General features: G+C 29.5%; 1 protein-coding gene across 1 annotated transcript in view; it reads left to right on the top strand.

Annotated features, from left to right (window-relative positions):
- The window catches only part of LOC113375859 (protein lozenge-like), a 454,691-nt gene that overhangs the window by 16,890 nt on the left and 421,810 nt on the right, over window positions 1–15,991 (top strand). Inside the window, exon 2 of the mRNA XM_026615808.1 lies at window positions 5,706–5,819. Coding sequence (XP_026471593.1) covers window positions 5,706–5,819 — 114 coding nt within the window. The remainder of the gene's footprint in view (window positions 1–5,705; window positions 5,820–15,991) is intronic.

The following is a 15,991-nucleotide window of genomic DNA, read 5'->3' as shown; positions in this document are numbered from 1 at the left end:
TTTTTTTAGAATTTGCAGAAAAGCGCTGAAATTTTTGTTAAAGTTTTCGCAAAAAGTTTGATTTCGGAATTGTAAAACCTTTCGGGATCATGATAAAATGTAGGGCTCGCCCGTAGGTAATTTGTAATTTTGTATGTAAGTTAAGAGCGACGGGACTTGTTTCATAGGTCCCGGGTTCGATACCTACTTTGAGCAGTCTGTTATCAGGCAGCAGTGACAACGATTTTCGCTTGGAAATATAGATAGCAATATGTTTCCAAGTGAAAATACTAGTTCTAATATGTTGCACCATTGAAAATACTCGCCCTATTACAGAAATTGTAATAATAATATATATCATACAGAGATGTGACAACTGATTGGGTTGCCATCTGTCAAACAGACTAGAATAAAGTCAAAATCAGCCCAACAGCTTATAGGACTATTAGGTCCTGATTGCTGTTCAAAAATTATAAAAAAAAATTTAAAAAAAAGATAAAATGTGATATTTTTGTTTAAGTTTGGTCGAGCCGTTTCTTCGTAATAAATCGCTGATTTTGTTGAAACTTTAAATGGTTAAATCATAAAAATGAGTCTCGCGCTTAGATCGGGCATTTACTGTTCTGATTTTCGTAGGTAGATACTACTAATTAAGTAAAATACGTTTTATAACACGAACTAAATTAAAATGAAATGTTACATAATTTAATTTAATTTACTCAATTACAGATAATTATACCTGAAGTTTTTGAATTGTTGATGAATGTTTTTGAAAGATATAAATCAAGGAAATTGTATTATTTTTTAGTGGAAACAATACTTTTATTTTTGATATAGATATTTGAAAATTTTACTTTAATTAATTATTATTGATTAAGTAAATTATATACACGACTAAAGTCAAAATACCGCTTATAACTAGTTATTTTAATTATAGGCGTAGTATACATATCGACCCTCATTCTGAACGCTTGCAATTGAAAGCAAAATTTACTATAATTTATCATAATAAATTGACATGTTTGGACAGATCAGTACATCTTGCTTATTTTATAATATTACATTAATCAATCGAATTATAAAAAATGTGCACACACACACACACATACTTTTTCCAAATTTGGTCTCATTTGATTCAGAATGGTTTGAAACGTCAAGAAAACATAAAATTAGCGAATCAGATTTTTGATGAAAACATAAACTTCTCCTTCGGGAAGTTAATAATATGCTGGCAAAATAACAGTAAACTAATATAATTGTACTGAATTTTGATCTTATCTAAAAAAAAATCCATAGGAATTATCTATTTGATCTTTGTATGATAGCTTATCAATAATTATTGTTATTAATAATAATTGTTAATATATTTTGCATCATCGGCTATCATAGCGTCTCGACCAACAACAAAAGCATGCAGATGTCCAATAGACAATATGGCAAAAGCGCGTCCTCTCGTGTATCATGGGTCCCCTACTATTATTAATAACAATTTATTATGACAATGCGGATGAGTTATGTAGAGCGCGAGCACCGACGTCGCGAGAGCGCGCGATGTCAGAAGTCGCTCGCTTTGGATGGATGTTCTTGCATTCATCTTCCGAGAGACGATGGGACGATCCGTTACTCTGCGTTTTGTCACCTAGTCCATTAGACCAGATCAGGGACTCGAAACTTTTGACTTTTTTCTATAAAATCTTCTTTAATTTGACGATTTAGCTCGCAGTCAAAATTATTGTTAGACACGAAAAAATTATACAACTACTGGTGAAAGTGCCTTAAGGAAAAAGCAACTACGAAATCGTGCCTTAAGGCAAATTGCTGAAACTTCCCGTACCAGAAATATTCGAGGGAAAGAATCAATAATTAATAAATATTGATCAATAATTAATAAAAATTGTTTTAAATATTTTCAAAGAGAATTATAATTACTATATATTTACAGTGACGATGTTATTACACAAAACACTTCAGAATGTTTACATTGGCAGGAGATGCCGAATTAAACCATTTGAGGATATATGTATTTCTTACAATTAGTATAACACGCATGAAATATATACAATTTTCAATTGAATTGTAAATTCAAAATTTATATTTAAAGTATTTGTATAATCGGATAATAATATTAATTAATAATAAGTATTTTTTTTAAATTTTGAAATTAGTTTGAACCCGTATAAGTAAACTTTAAAAATTAATAATCTTGGCACGAAACCCCAAAAAATTGTAACAAAAATAGGACTCATTTTTAAAATCTCTATAAAGTAACTGATAATTTGATGTGCATATGCCTAATGATCATTTTTGACCGCCAAAAAACTGTATTTTTTCTTTTTTCTCTGTACCTCCGAAACCGCTGGACCTGCCTTTTACCAAAAATTTTATCAATTCTTTATTTCGTCATTACAAGTATTTTTTTTTGAATTATAGAAATCGGGCATCTTAAAAACTGAATTACCATTCTTGCCATTTTTTGCCCCGTATCTTCGAAACGGCTGGACCCTGCCTTCGCTAAAAACTAATCAGCACGTCTTCCCATTGTTATGAATCGATACCACAGTGTCGTATTTAAAAAAAAAAAAAGAGTGCGCGTAAGGCTCACACGCGATTGAAGTAAAACTTATTTGCTACTGTACAAGATGGCATTTAAGTAAAAATAAATACATTTTATTACAATTTTGATTAATGTTTATTAGCATTATGTTAACACTCGTGATGCACACATATATTAGTGTCAACCATTATACACATTTATATAATGATAAATCATAAATTATATATTTATAATAGCATTAAAAATATGTATAATCTTTTAAAACAATGATGTAATTAAAGTCATACTTAAAATATGACATGATCGGTTTGTCATTGTAGTTAGCATTTAGAAATGAACCTTCATTAGAGAAATGAAGTAATTGCTGATTAATGAATTCTCTAATATTCCTTCACACAGTGGATTATGTTAAACAACGCCTAAACAGATATTGTTTTTGCTACTTCACTCATCATGTAATTGTATTTGAAGAACTTCATGTCATTGAAATTAACATATATTCATTGACTGATTGTATTTTTTTTACTTTTTCGCTGGCGACTTAATCTCATTTTTTGAACAGCTGTAATATCTGTCTTACCTGAGAATATTTTATATTTTATAACTTTAAAGAATTATAGAAACTACGAATAATATAGAAATAATTTTTAAACAATAAACTCACGTTTAGTACACGGCCCAAATGTTTTTGTTTTATTATTTTCAAGAAACAGGGTAAAATATTTTTCTTATTATAGCATTTTTCATTAAATCAAGATTTGTACTATGATGTAACTTTAAAATGTTTATTTATATATACCGATTTCCTTGTTGATATCGGTACGCATACAACGTTGATGTCGGTACGCATTCAACGACATATTTCGATTCACATACACGACGGCTAATCACAATCGACCCGTATGGAAATGATCTCATCGAGAGCGTATGACGAACAGTTTGGGCGTAACGAACTTCCGTTGCATTTGTACGGATTTACTCTAGTCGGGCCTAAAAAAGTTTTACTTTAAAAAAAAAAAACTTTTTTTGAAAATTTTTCTATGATTGAACGATGAAGCATGGGTAGCACCAACTTGATGCAAGCACATATTCCAATTTTGGTCAATCAATATCTTGTTAGGGTGAAATATTACATTAAAATATATACAATAATCACACGTGTATCACAAAATTAATGATTATTCCGAAAAAGGTGCGTCTAAATTGATATTTGAAAAGTATTTGATAATTTAATTTTGTTTAATTATGTTATATTAAAGTAGAAATATATTAGTTTATTCCACAAAAAAGTTATGTTTTTGAACCCTGGTTCTAGATAGTCGATTGATCTCGTTGTTGTTAAATCTTTCGGATTACTAGCTTTGTTTCCTAAGCGACTATAACATGGAACATATTCTCTCGTTTCATAAATGACAACACTGACAATGATGTCAATATGACACAAATAAATTTTTTGTTCTTCGATGTCAAGATGGAACTTCACAGGCGGCGTGGTGTTGAATTATTGCCGCTATACAAACGCGCGTTTTGTCTGCGCGGCGGTTCGGGCTAGAGAGCGGAATTTTTATGCACGATTTTTGTGACACTATATATTCTCACATAGCACATAGTTAAACTATTTCTAAAATATACTGAACTTGCTGGTATTCTTTCACTTGAGTGCTGATTGATAAGCCGAAGCGGATTTTCTACTCGAAAAACATCATTCTACTTGTCTGTTGTCTTTTGCACGTTTTATATTTTATTCATTTTTGTCACTTTTACACATTATGCAATTTTTTTCGATAGAATCAAATCACAATCTCTATATTTAATATTTAATGCCATACACTTACATGATATATCAATACTACTTTTTTCAAGAATTTTTATCCTCATAATGATAATGATATTAATGTTACAGTATACTAAAAGATTTAAAAACCGAAAGCATGATTTTACACATGCGCAACATTTTTGTATGTGGATTTAATATTGGATAAGTGGATAGTAGACAATAATCCTTATTTCAATAATTCTTTATTGCTAGTCTGTTTATCGTACAAATAAACTTATATTAGGTTAGCAACGAAATACTGTGCATTTTTGTCTGAAAATCAGGCATTTTTTGCATGGAAATTAATAATTTTATCTTGTAATATATTGGCTATTTTAATCAGCATCTTTTAAACAGCATCATTATTTTTCATAAAAATTCTGGTTTTTATTAGTAAAAACTTAATCAAGTACATTTTGACACCATCATAATCATAGAATTGTTAACCATTCAAGGAGTTTTGTAAAGATCGAAGCAAAAAGTAATCGAAATAAAGCAAAACATCATCTTTAATAATTTTTGTCGAGTAGTCAAAGATATGCCAATGAGTCAATAATGGAATAAATCGCTGTTTCGATTATCCAATTCAGGACGTTTTTTTTCAGCTGTATAGTTCAAATTTCTAAGTCGTTTAATGTAGGCATCAGAACTGATCATTCGGTTAGTAGTAACAGTTCAGACAATTCTTCATTAATCAATTTTACCTGGACGACCAGAACGTTTTTCATCTTTGAGTGAAAAATCACCAGAACGAAATTTTGCAAACAGCTCATCACTTTTTGTGGGCTAAAAGTCCTTCTTGAGACAAATTTTAGATTTGATTTTAAATCTTTCATTGAATCCCAAATGCAAACTACGCAAATGGATCAAAAAACGCCTTTTCACTTAAGGACATCTAAATTGCCTACTATCCAATAACAAAGAATACTTTACATTTGGACTATGTCAGCACACCTAAAAATTCAATTGAAACCATCTAAGCTGAAAACCGCACTTACTTAATTTTCAACTCATTGTATTGTCTAGCTCAAATACAAAATAAAATTAGTGAATATTGTTCATGTGATATGTTATTCCAGGTCAGAACAAAACATTAAGAACGTATCGACAATACAAGAGATAAAAAGTGATTAGTAAAAATCACACCACATCAATTGTGGTTGATAAGATCAATTATGTTTTGTTTGTAATATTACACATACAATTAGAATATATAGAAATAATAGTATATGCTATAACTGATTTGTATTTTTTAAATATAAATCATTTATTTCAACTTTGAGAGCAGTTTAATTGCAACCGCTTCTTTTATACTAATAAATAAATACTATTATTATAAATGTTTTTCTTTTTCAGGGAAAAGTTTTTCCATAACGATAACGTTGGACACGTCGCCACCAGAAGTCACAACTTACTGCAAAGCTATCAAAGTTACTGTGGATGGACCAAGGGAGCCGCGATCCAAAACAAGTAAGAAATTATTATTTAATTATTTTTGTAAATGGTTAGAGTTGTGGGATTCTAATCAGTCAATGCCATACTCGTCTCGGACAATCTGATGTTAAGCAATTGTGACATCGGTTAATCAAACAACTATCTGACTATGTTCAGTAAAACTCTCATTTAATTCAACAAAGTAGAAATGTGCCTTTTCGCTTTTTCAAAAATTTGTCACTTGGTCCTTTTTACCCCATAGGTGAAGCAAATGAAAATATAAATTCCTCGGGCAATTTTTTTGCAGAGATAACTCCGCATATAACCTTAATCTGGTATTTTGTCACAAATAATCATAAGCATAGATAGAATAAATATTTATTTAACTTATCTCTTGTAAAACTGCTTTTGTTATTTTTATTCAGTTTTTTATTAACTATTTTTTATTGCACTTTTGCCAGGGTAAAGGTTTATTAACTTCCCGTAGGGCAAGTTATAGTAATCGCAAAAAAATCGAAAATGAAAATTTTTATATATCTTTACGTTTCAGAGGTTTCTGAACATTTTGGCATACCTTAGAAAAAATGGATGTATGTGTGTGTGTGTGTGTGTGTGTGTGTGTGTGTATGTGTGTGTGTATGTGTGTGTGTATGTGTGTGTGTATGTATGTATGTGTGTGTATGTATGTGCGGATACAAATTTTCGTCGACGATTTCGGGAACACGGATCAACCGATTTGAATAATTCAAAAAACATTCGATCCGTATTGATAAGGAGACGTGCTGATTAGTTTTTGGCAAAGGCAGATCAAGCCGTTCCGAAGATACGGGGCAAAAAGTTCCGAAAACGGTAACTCAGTTTTTAATAGAACGGAGCGTCCGATTTTAATAATTCAAAAAACATTTTATTTGTATTGACAAGATGAAGAATCGATACAACTTTCATGAAGGTAGGTCCAGCGGTTTCGGAGATATATAGGAAAAAGTAAAAAAATGAGCCATTTGGCGGTCAAAAATGATCATTTGACATATGCACATCAAATTATCAGACATTTTATAGAGATTTTAACAATAATGAATTTGTAATTGTAAACTAATTGTAAAATTTGTTAACATTCCTATCGGTTCCGTACCAATGCTTAGTTTTTCAAAAAAAACTAATTTTTTGTCCAATTTATAGTTTCTCAAAAATCTTATTTTTTAGAACTAATTTTTTTTCAAAAATGTTAATCGTTTTAAAAAAAAATAATAATTTTTGGTACGGGAAGTTCCAGCAATTTGCCTTAAGGCACGATGCCCTAATTGCCTTAAGACAGAATTCCACTTACAGCTAGTTTGGTCTTTTTTACACTACCCACGCGTAAGCTTTTATAGAAGTTGTATGAAAAACAGTTGAATCTAACTTAAAAATAACATCACATCTTATAGAACAATTAATTAGTGTGTACCCAAAAGTAAGTTCTCATAAACTAAACTATAGTCCCAACGTCTCAACCAAATAAAACTAACAATAGAAAATACATTTGTAATGGATTTTCAAACACCGACGCTTATCTCTTGATAGCGACGTCGTAATAATCAAGATGACTGGTTATACATCTTTTTTCTTCTACTTTCAAATATTATTGTTAAAAAATAATTGATTTCACTTGTTTTTGACCTTGTTACCTGCTCTACCTTATGCACACCGATTTTGTATGTATTATTTATTATGTATCTTTTAAGTTTCCCACTGAATGAAGGTTACGGCATAGTCGAAACGTTTGATTTTCATATTAAATTTTTGAAGATATTCATGCTTTTATTGATGTTATGCCCAATTATTAAACCCTGTCAATATATAAAGTTATATTTATGTATTTATAAATCGATGTTTTATCAGAAAATAATATTTTCGATAGTTGACGTCAATTAGCTGTAAATATAGCAAAACATATTAGATTTCTTTCATAGCACGCTTTTTGCGCTCTTGTGTACCTAACGAGGTCAAAAATAGTGCTATGAAGTATCATTAATGAAACAAAAACATAAATAGTAACACATGAATAAGAATCAAATCGAATATTTTGAAGCAAAAAACTGAAATGATAAAACATAAGTTTGTGCTGCTTCAAACAGTTAATGTGTTTGTGATTGAGTACCGGCGGCGAGACGGTCGTAATGAATTTTTGCCTGGGTGGCCCGGGAACGATTGCCAAAACATATATTTTGTCTCTTTATGTCTCTGAAAGATAACAGATGAATCATTAACAGAAGAACATATACTGCATCATACAGAATTCGTTCATTTTTTGTATTGTTCTTACTTATGACCTACTAATAAATTTTATTTAGTTCATTAAACCATTTTTATTTTCATTTCGAATAAATACTATTTCTTCTGCAGAGTCAGTCATTTTGAATCATACGGATAGTTGTATTACTTGTCTACAATTCAATTTTGTCGACATAATTTATTTGTGTTTTCATTCTGCTAATTGAAGAGTATTTAACGCAAATTCTTTAATATAAATTATTAACATATAGATAATTATAAGTAGACTCATTAAAATTTGCTGTCAAAATCAAATTTAACATTTTATACTGTATTCTTTATATAGGCAATCTGTGCATAGGAGAAGTATTTATTAGACCTACAGATATAGCCTTTTCATTTTAGTTTAATAAAATACATTAATCGCTTAAAATAACTGTCTTAACTACTTTAAACCAAATGATTGCACACAATACATATCACGTATTAAACAAACAACTATCAACTATCGTACTATGTTCAGTAAAATTCCTAGTTAATTCCTAATCATAGAAATATGTTGGAACTATTTTGTTATTAAAATTTGTTATTTATCCCTTTTTACCTCATAGGCGGAGTAAAATGGGACAGCCAGGGGCAAACGGATACCACGTCTCATTTTTAATTTTGAAGGGATTCCACGAAACTCTAATATTCAACCTTATTTTTTACAAAGATAACACTGAATATAACCTTGATCTGTTATTTTATCAGAAATATTCATTAGCAGATAACTATTAATTTAATTTTTGTTTATTAAAATTGCTTTTCTTTACTTAATTTGCTTTTTCATATACTATATTCTTATTGTTGATACCTTTGCCAGGATAAAGTTTTAGTTAGCTTATTTCACCCCACTCATATGTAAAGTTTATATGATTAACATTAATTCATTTAATTAATTAGTTAACTGGTCAATGAAACAGTTTTCTATTCTATTATTATTAGTTTGTCTCCTGATAGCGACATTGCTTGAATTACGGCGATGGTTGAATATATATCTTTCTCACCCTACTGCAAATGTAGTTGTTAAAAAAATTCTAACTTTACTCGTTTTTGAGATATTGATGGTGGATCTTTTTATCCGCGGACCTTTAAGCCCCGCTCTACCCTGGACATATCGTTTTCGTATGATCTCTATTCAAAAATGCTAGATCTTCATAAAATCATATAACATCAGAATATCAAGTTAGTATCAACAAATACATACGTTCATGGCTTAAGTTCTAAATAAAACTAGTTGGTATTGGTATTTTGCCTTAAGGCAAGTTACATGAACTTGTGTGTAAATAATCGACTTAATCAAGAAAATATACATTAATTTATGATTAGAAGTATTTCGAGTGGATTTGTTACACATCATTGAAAAAGAACGAACACTCTATCGTTATACCAAGTAAATCGTCTAATTTTAATTTCAACAAACGTCAAAAGAACGATACTAATTTTTGCAAACTTTGAAGATTTTTAAAATTAAACGACTTGTCGTGAAGCCGTAATATTTTAGTATGATCTATAAGACTATGCTATCTACCATCAAAAAAAATTCATAGAAATCGTCGAAAAAAAATGTTTAAACATGATTCTTAATCAAAATCTTTCGAACGGTTTTTGAATTTTCAAAATCGATTCACAAACGCGGGCTAAAACGGACGAAATTTTTTCACTTTCTTGCTATTTACAAAGAAACGGCTTGGCTGATCGTCGAGCAAAATTGATAAACGCTAGTCCTCATCGAGATACATTGAATGGCTTTTAAATTTTTGAAATCAGTCCAGTCGTTTTTGAGAAAACGTCGATTTACGGCAAAAAATCTGTTCACACACACACATACTTTTTCCAAATTCGGTCTCATTCAAGAATGGCTTGAAATGTTGAGAAAACATAAATTAAGCGAATCGGATTTTTCTATGAAAACATAAACTTCTTCGGGAAGTTAAAAATAAATGTTCAATTTATTTCCTCCTACTGTTTGCAACTTATTATGTATTGTAACGTTTGTATTAAATTGTATTCGGATTTAGTTGAACATGTTTACGGACATGACCATGTTTAATATTAACAAACTTCCCCAAAACCACAAAACCTAACAATAATAACGCATCAAAACATCTGAAGGCATATCGAGTCTGTTAGTATCAACAGATACCTGCCACGATAGAAATTAATTAGATTCAATTGTAAAGCACCGGTAGCGTCGCCGACTCGGAATTACCTTGGGTATTCACCTGGGCAAATTATCATGCATTCATCGGAATTTTTAATTTTATATGCACTTTTATATTATGTTTTTGTAGAATTCTATAATATTCTAAGAAAGATTTATTGAAGTAAAACTTCTTTAGGCGGGATATGGGTGTAAAAATTTCTTTAGGCTACACGGGTGTAAATCCGTACAAATGCAACGAAAACGCCAACGTGAAGTTGAACACTACGACGCCGTAAGCGCTGATGTCGCGAGTATCCACTCCCGTCATGTCATGCGTAAGTCGAGCGCTAAACCCTATATGAACTTGCATTAATTGAATCACGTTTTTTACAAAAGAAGAGGTTGCCGTATTATGTCCTCATGGAATAAGACTTTTCTTAGAGAATAAATGTGTCATGGAATATAATAAATTTATATTGAATTGAAAGTCTCGTTGAAGACAAAATAATATCTACTGCCACGGATATTTATGTAGGTTGCCGTGCGACAGATCAACAATCATACATTCGTCAGCAGTTTCACAAAAATCGGTTATTGATACCGGGGGTTTGCCGTATGAAATAATTTTAGTTCTGAATAAATTTTACATTATAACAACTAATATTGATGTAAGTGATGGCTTAGCTAATGGTTGTGTAGGAAAATTAGTGTACATAGAACGTGGCGATAATGATGAACTTCTACGTTTATGGTTTGAATTTCCTGGTAAGATAGGTAACAAAATTAGGAAGAAAGCTGTACATCATATTCAAACTCTTAATATCAGTAGAACAGCTGTGCCGATTCTCAGGAGATCTTCATCTATTCCAATGAATAGAAATAAAATCATATTTGCCAAAAGAAATCATTTTCTTTAATGCCATTAATTCTTGCTGGAGATTTCAATGTCAATTTTCGTTCAGAAGAATCTCAACCATTAATTGATTTTTTTAATAATAAATTTAATTTAACAATGAATAATTCTCCATTTGAATCAACCACAAGATATGGCACGACTATTGATGCAGTTTTCTCCAGAAATGTACATAGTTTACAAAGCAAAATTTATGTCTCTCATTTCAGTTATCACAAACCTATTATATCATATATGAAATATGATAGCAATTAATCTATCGCTGTTGTTTCAAACTGTGTTATTGATGTTATGTGATTATTAATATATGATTTTTAAAATTCAAATATGATGTTTTTTATTTTTTATCTTAATTGCCTACTCATACAATATTAAAAGTTTTACTTCAATCGCATGTGATCCTTACGCGCACTCTTTTTTTTTATTAAACTATGTTATTATAATATTTCTAAAGGGTTTTGTTTAATTGAATTATAAATTGTTTATGTACATCTTAATCAATTATGCCACAATACTAATAAGTAGTGGTATTCGTGGAAATCGTTGAAATTGCAAATTGATGAAATGCAATTTTTTAGTTCCGGATTCAAGTTGACATGAATTTTGTCAAAAACACTTGAATAAACTTGGTGTAATTAAATATTTATAGATTCTTGAAATGTTTATTTGCAGCCAAATAGTCGAAATGAAAAGAAATAAATAATATAACTATTTATTCTGCACGTTTCGAAACTATCATCTTTATTTCATCAAGTTAAGTTCTAAATAAATTATTATTTTCTAAATAATTATTATTTGAAAATTAATTTGGTAATCATGTGACCAAATACATAATTTTATTATGTATCATATATATTTTTAACTTCCCGTAGGGTAGTAGTTATTGTAATCGTCCAAAAATCGAAATTGAAATTTTTTACATTTCTTCACGTTTTGAAGGTTTCTGAACATTTTGGCATACCTCAGAAAAAATGGATGTGTGTGTGTATGTATGTATGGATACAATTTTTCGTCCACGTTTTCGGGAGCACGGATCAACCGATTTGAATGGTTCAAAAAGCATTCGATTTCTATTGATAGGGAGATGTGTTGATTAATTTTTGGCGAAGGCAGGTCCAGCCGTTACGGAGATAAAGAGCAAAGAGCGCAGAAAATAGAAATCGAGTTTTTGAGAGAAAGGAGCATCCGATTTGAATGATATAAAAAACATTCAATTAGTAATGATTAGGAGAAATGGTTACTAGTTTTTGGCAGAGGTAGGCCCACCCATTTCGAAGATACAGAGCTAAATATACAAAAAATGGCAGTTTTTAAGAAAAATAAGCATCCAAATTGAATGATTCAAAAAATTTTTCTGCTTGTGTTGACAAAACAATTGCTTTTGGAAAAAAATTGTCATTTTTTTTTGTATATTGAAAATAATTCAGATTTCAATTTTATATGCTTTAAATAAATAACTTTAACTTTGTAATTCAGTTTATATAATTTTTATAAATAAATATTAGACAAATGTTACAATATTTATAATGATCTATTTGAAAACATTTAATATTCATCGAACATTTTGTTACGGTACGGGAAGTTCCAGCAATTTGCCTTAAGGCACGATGTCATACACTACTAGTTTGAAAAATAATTTGGTTATCATGTAACCAAATACATAATTTTATTATGTGTCATATATATTTTTAAATTTTACTTCATTCAAAGTTTTGTTTTTTCTCAAAAAACAAGGTGCATTTTTTCTCTATTGCTATATATTAATAACTTTTTTATTTTGTTATAACTTTTAGTGATATTTTAATTCTATAAATTTGTGAATATTTTTTGGAGCTTGTTTACTTGCTGAATGATGACACACATAGTGTAAAAACATACAAAATACGTAGTTAAATTAATTATAATTTTTTTATTCGTCTACTTGGCTGCAATTAAACATTTCAAGAATACAATTAACGGCACGGCATGCTCAAATATTTGAACTATATTCTTCTTGTTATGTGAATTATTTAAAATTTTCAAACATTTTCTCATTCTTTATCGAAATAATGCGCTTAAAATTATCTTCTTATAACATATTGATTTTTTGTTATTAACCTTATAAAGTCTGTAAAATTTTGAAGAAATATTTTCTGATATATTGATTAAAATTGCTTTGATAATAAGTTCAAAATTTTCAAAGTATACAAAGAATTCAATTTTTTCAAGAAAGTCAATATTTTCAAAAAAAATTCAATGCTCAAAAATCAATTTTTTTGCTTGCTTAATTTGATAATTAAACTACTACTTTTTTTCCAAATAGTAGATATCATTGATTTAAATTCGATTTATTCATTGAATTAATATACTAAACTATCTACTTTTAGATACATAAAAAGTTGTATTATTTTTGTAAAATTTACAACTGTAATTACTTCGTGCTCTTTATACATTTTAATTTGATTTTGTTGATCTTACTCATTATTATAATTTAAATTTAATACTCATGGGAAATAATGATTTCATGTCAATTTAATCCAATTAATATAAATAATTTTAGTTAATAATAATTTTCAGATTTTGAAAATGGGATGAAATTCATATGTAATTTGTATATATTTGTATGGTTGTGTGTGAATGTATAACTTCATGTATACACGACTGCTGAACCTTTTCAAGTATGTGAATACCTAAATTAGTATTCATCTTGCATTTTATACTATTGTCCAGTTGAGACAAAGACTTGGGATATTCCTATGAAGCACTATGATAGAAATAAATTAAAATATTTTTGGAAAATCCAGAAGTCTGGGAAATCTGTAAACGTTTTATAGCTGAATATCAAATAGATGATTTACTGCAAAATTTTGCATAAACATTACAACTTCTACCGGATGTTATCTTTCTAATACTCTAATAACATATTTGGATGAAACGTTTCAATCCTTACGGGAATTATTGTGTATGATGCATCGTGGTAAATGTCATGGCAATCGCTTATAAATTATAATATGTTTACGCTATAATTAATATGTATTTGTTTTATAAATGAATCACATTGTCGAACATTATTTTTGATGAATAACACTTTTTGCCTCGTATTTTCGGAACGGCTAGACCTGCCTTCGTCAAAAACTAATCAGCACGTCTCCTTATCAATATGAATCGAATGTTTTTTGAATTATTCAAATCGGTTGATCGGTGTTCCCGAAATAGTCGACGAAAATTTGTATTCGAACACACACACACACATACATACATCCATTTTTTTTAATAATAAGGTATGCCAAAATATTCAGAAACCTTTGAACCGTAAAGATAAATAAAAATTTTCATATTAGAATTTTTTGCGATTATCATAACTTACCTTACGGGAAGTTAATAATAATAATATTAAATGATAATTTCTTGGTGGTAAAACGTGGTGAGGGGTGGCTATTTTTGAGTTAGTTGATAACTTGCAAACAATAAAACATTACGATCTCATTCAGTTTTCAAAGAATTATGAAGCTTTTTTAAAATTTATAATTTTCTCTAGGGGAGAAAGGCCATGCACTACTAGTTTTTAAGATTGTATCAATCATATGTCATTGTATGTAATAAAATAAATAAAATAATACCACAGTCAAGAATTTTAGACTGGATACAGATTAATAATTATTAAACATCGTATTGTTTAATAATTATTAATCTAATGTGTCGACTGGAACGTGATATCATTTTTTTAATATTAAATTTACAAAATAATTACTAATTGCATGTTATTTACATAATGAGTAATGTAGTACTAAAGAATATATATACAAACAGTTCTTTAATTTGATTAAAATACATTTATCTTTGTCTTTGTATTTCGTGTATAAATCTGTATCAAGTCTGATTCAACATTTATTTTATGTGCGTATTTTTAGTCAGCTTACATGAATCATTATGCTGTACAGTGTACATATAATATTGATTGTATCAAAATATTATCTGGCGAAAGCGTGGAAGCGTTGTGTCATTACTCTGTTTAGAGTGCAGTTCCTGGATCGTCATATATATGTCGTAATTGGAAAGATAATAAAATATTATTAGTTCGATAACTTTTGTTTTTATTTATAGCAATTTGTAAAATTCAGCCATTTCGATTATAATTTAATTATTTTATAATGAAAAATTTTATCAGTTGCTACCAGATGAATCTTGAATTTGTATGTGTTCTGTTTAACTTTGAACTTAAAAATATATTGTTTTGAAGTGAAATTCAAGCTTCGACTCTATTTCATAATAGACATTTTAGTAGTTCAATCATTTTTTATGTAGGGGGAAGTCCCGTAACGCCGGACGGCACCTAACGCCGGACACTCTATTTAACTCGTATTATTCAAGCGAGTATAAATCTTTTTATTTCAAAATACAAATGAAAGGACGCGGGGGGCACACAAGTACAGGATCACACGCCAAGCCTTGCCTGTGGCGTACACGGCCACGATGGGAGAAACCGTTTGCTGTTTTAGGCGCAAAATCACGGCGTCATCTAAATATCAATGGAAGTAATTCTAGTATATTTATGCATTTATATCTGAGTGACATTCAAAGATAAAAGTAGTACTTGATTGTTATCCGTGAAATGGTAGAATATTATTAGACATTTTAAGCAATTTTAGTAGGTACCACCAAATGAACGAAAATATCTGTCCCTTAGCACCGGATACTATGTTTGCCCTTAGCGCCGGACAGTAACATATTGATATTTCTTGTGAGAATTGACGTAATTCATTCGAATTATTTAATATTGTTCTGTATGAGTGCTAACGGTTACTACATACTACATACCCTAATTTTTCGTATTTCCTTCCATAAGAATGAAAATTTTGTGATAAATGCTCCAGC

This window comes from Ctenocephalides felis, unplaced genomic scaffold (genome assembly GCF_003426905.1).
Source record: "Ctenocephalides felis isolate EL2017-DRISC unplaced genomic scaffold, ASM342690v1 CF-g0.4_SCAFFOLD_01886, whole genome shotgun sequence".
NCBI classification, from domain to species: domain Eukaryota; kingdom Metazoa; phylum Arthropoda; class Insecta; order Siphonaptera; family Pulicidae; genus Ctenocephalides; species Ctenocephalides felis.
This window is presented reverse-complemented; position numbering and strand designations above follow the sequence as displayed.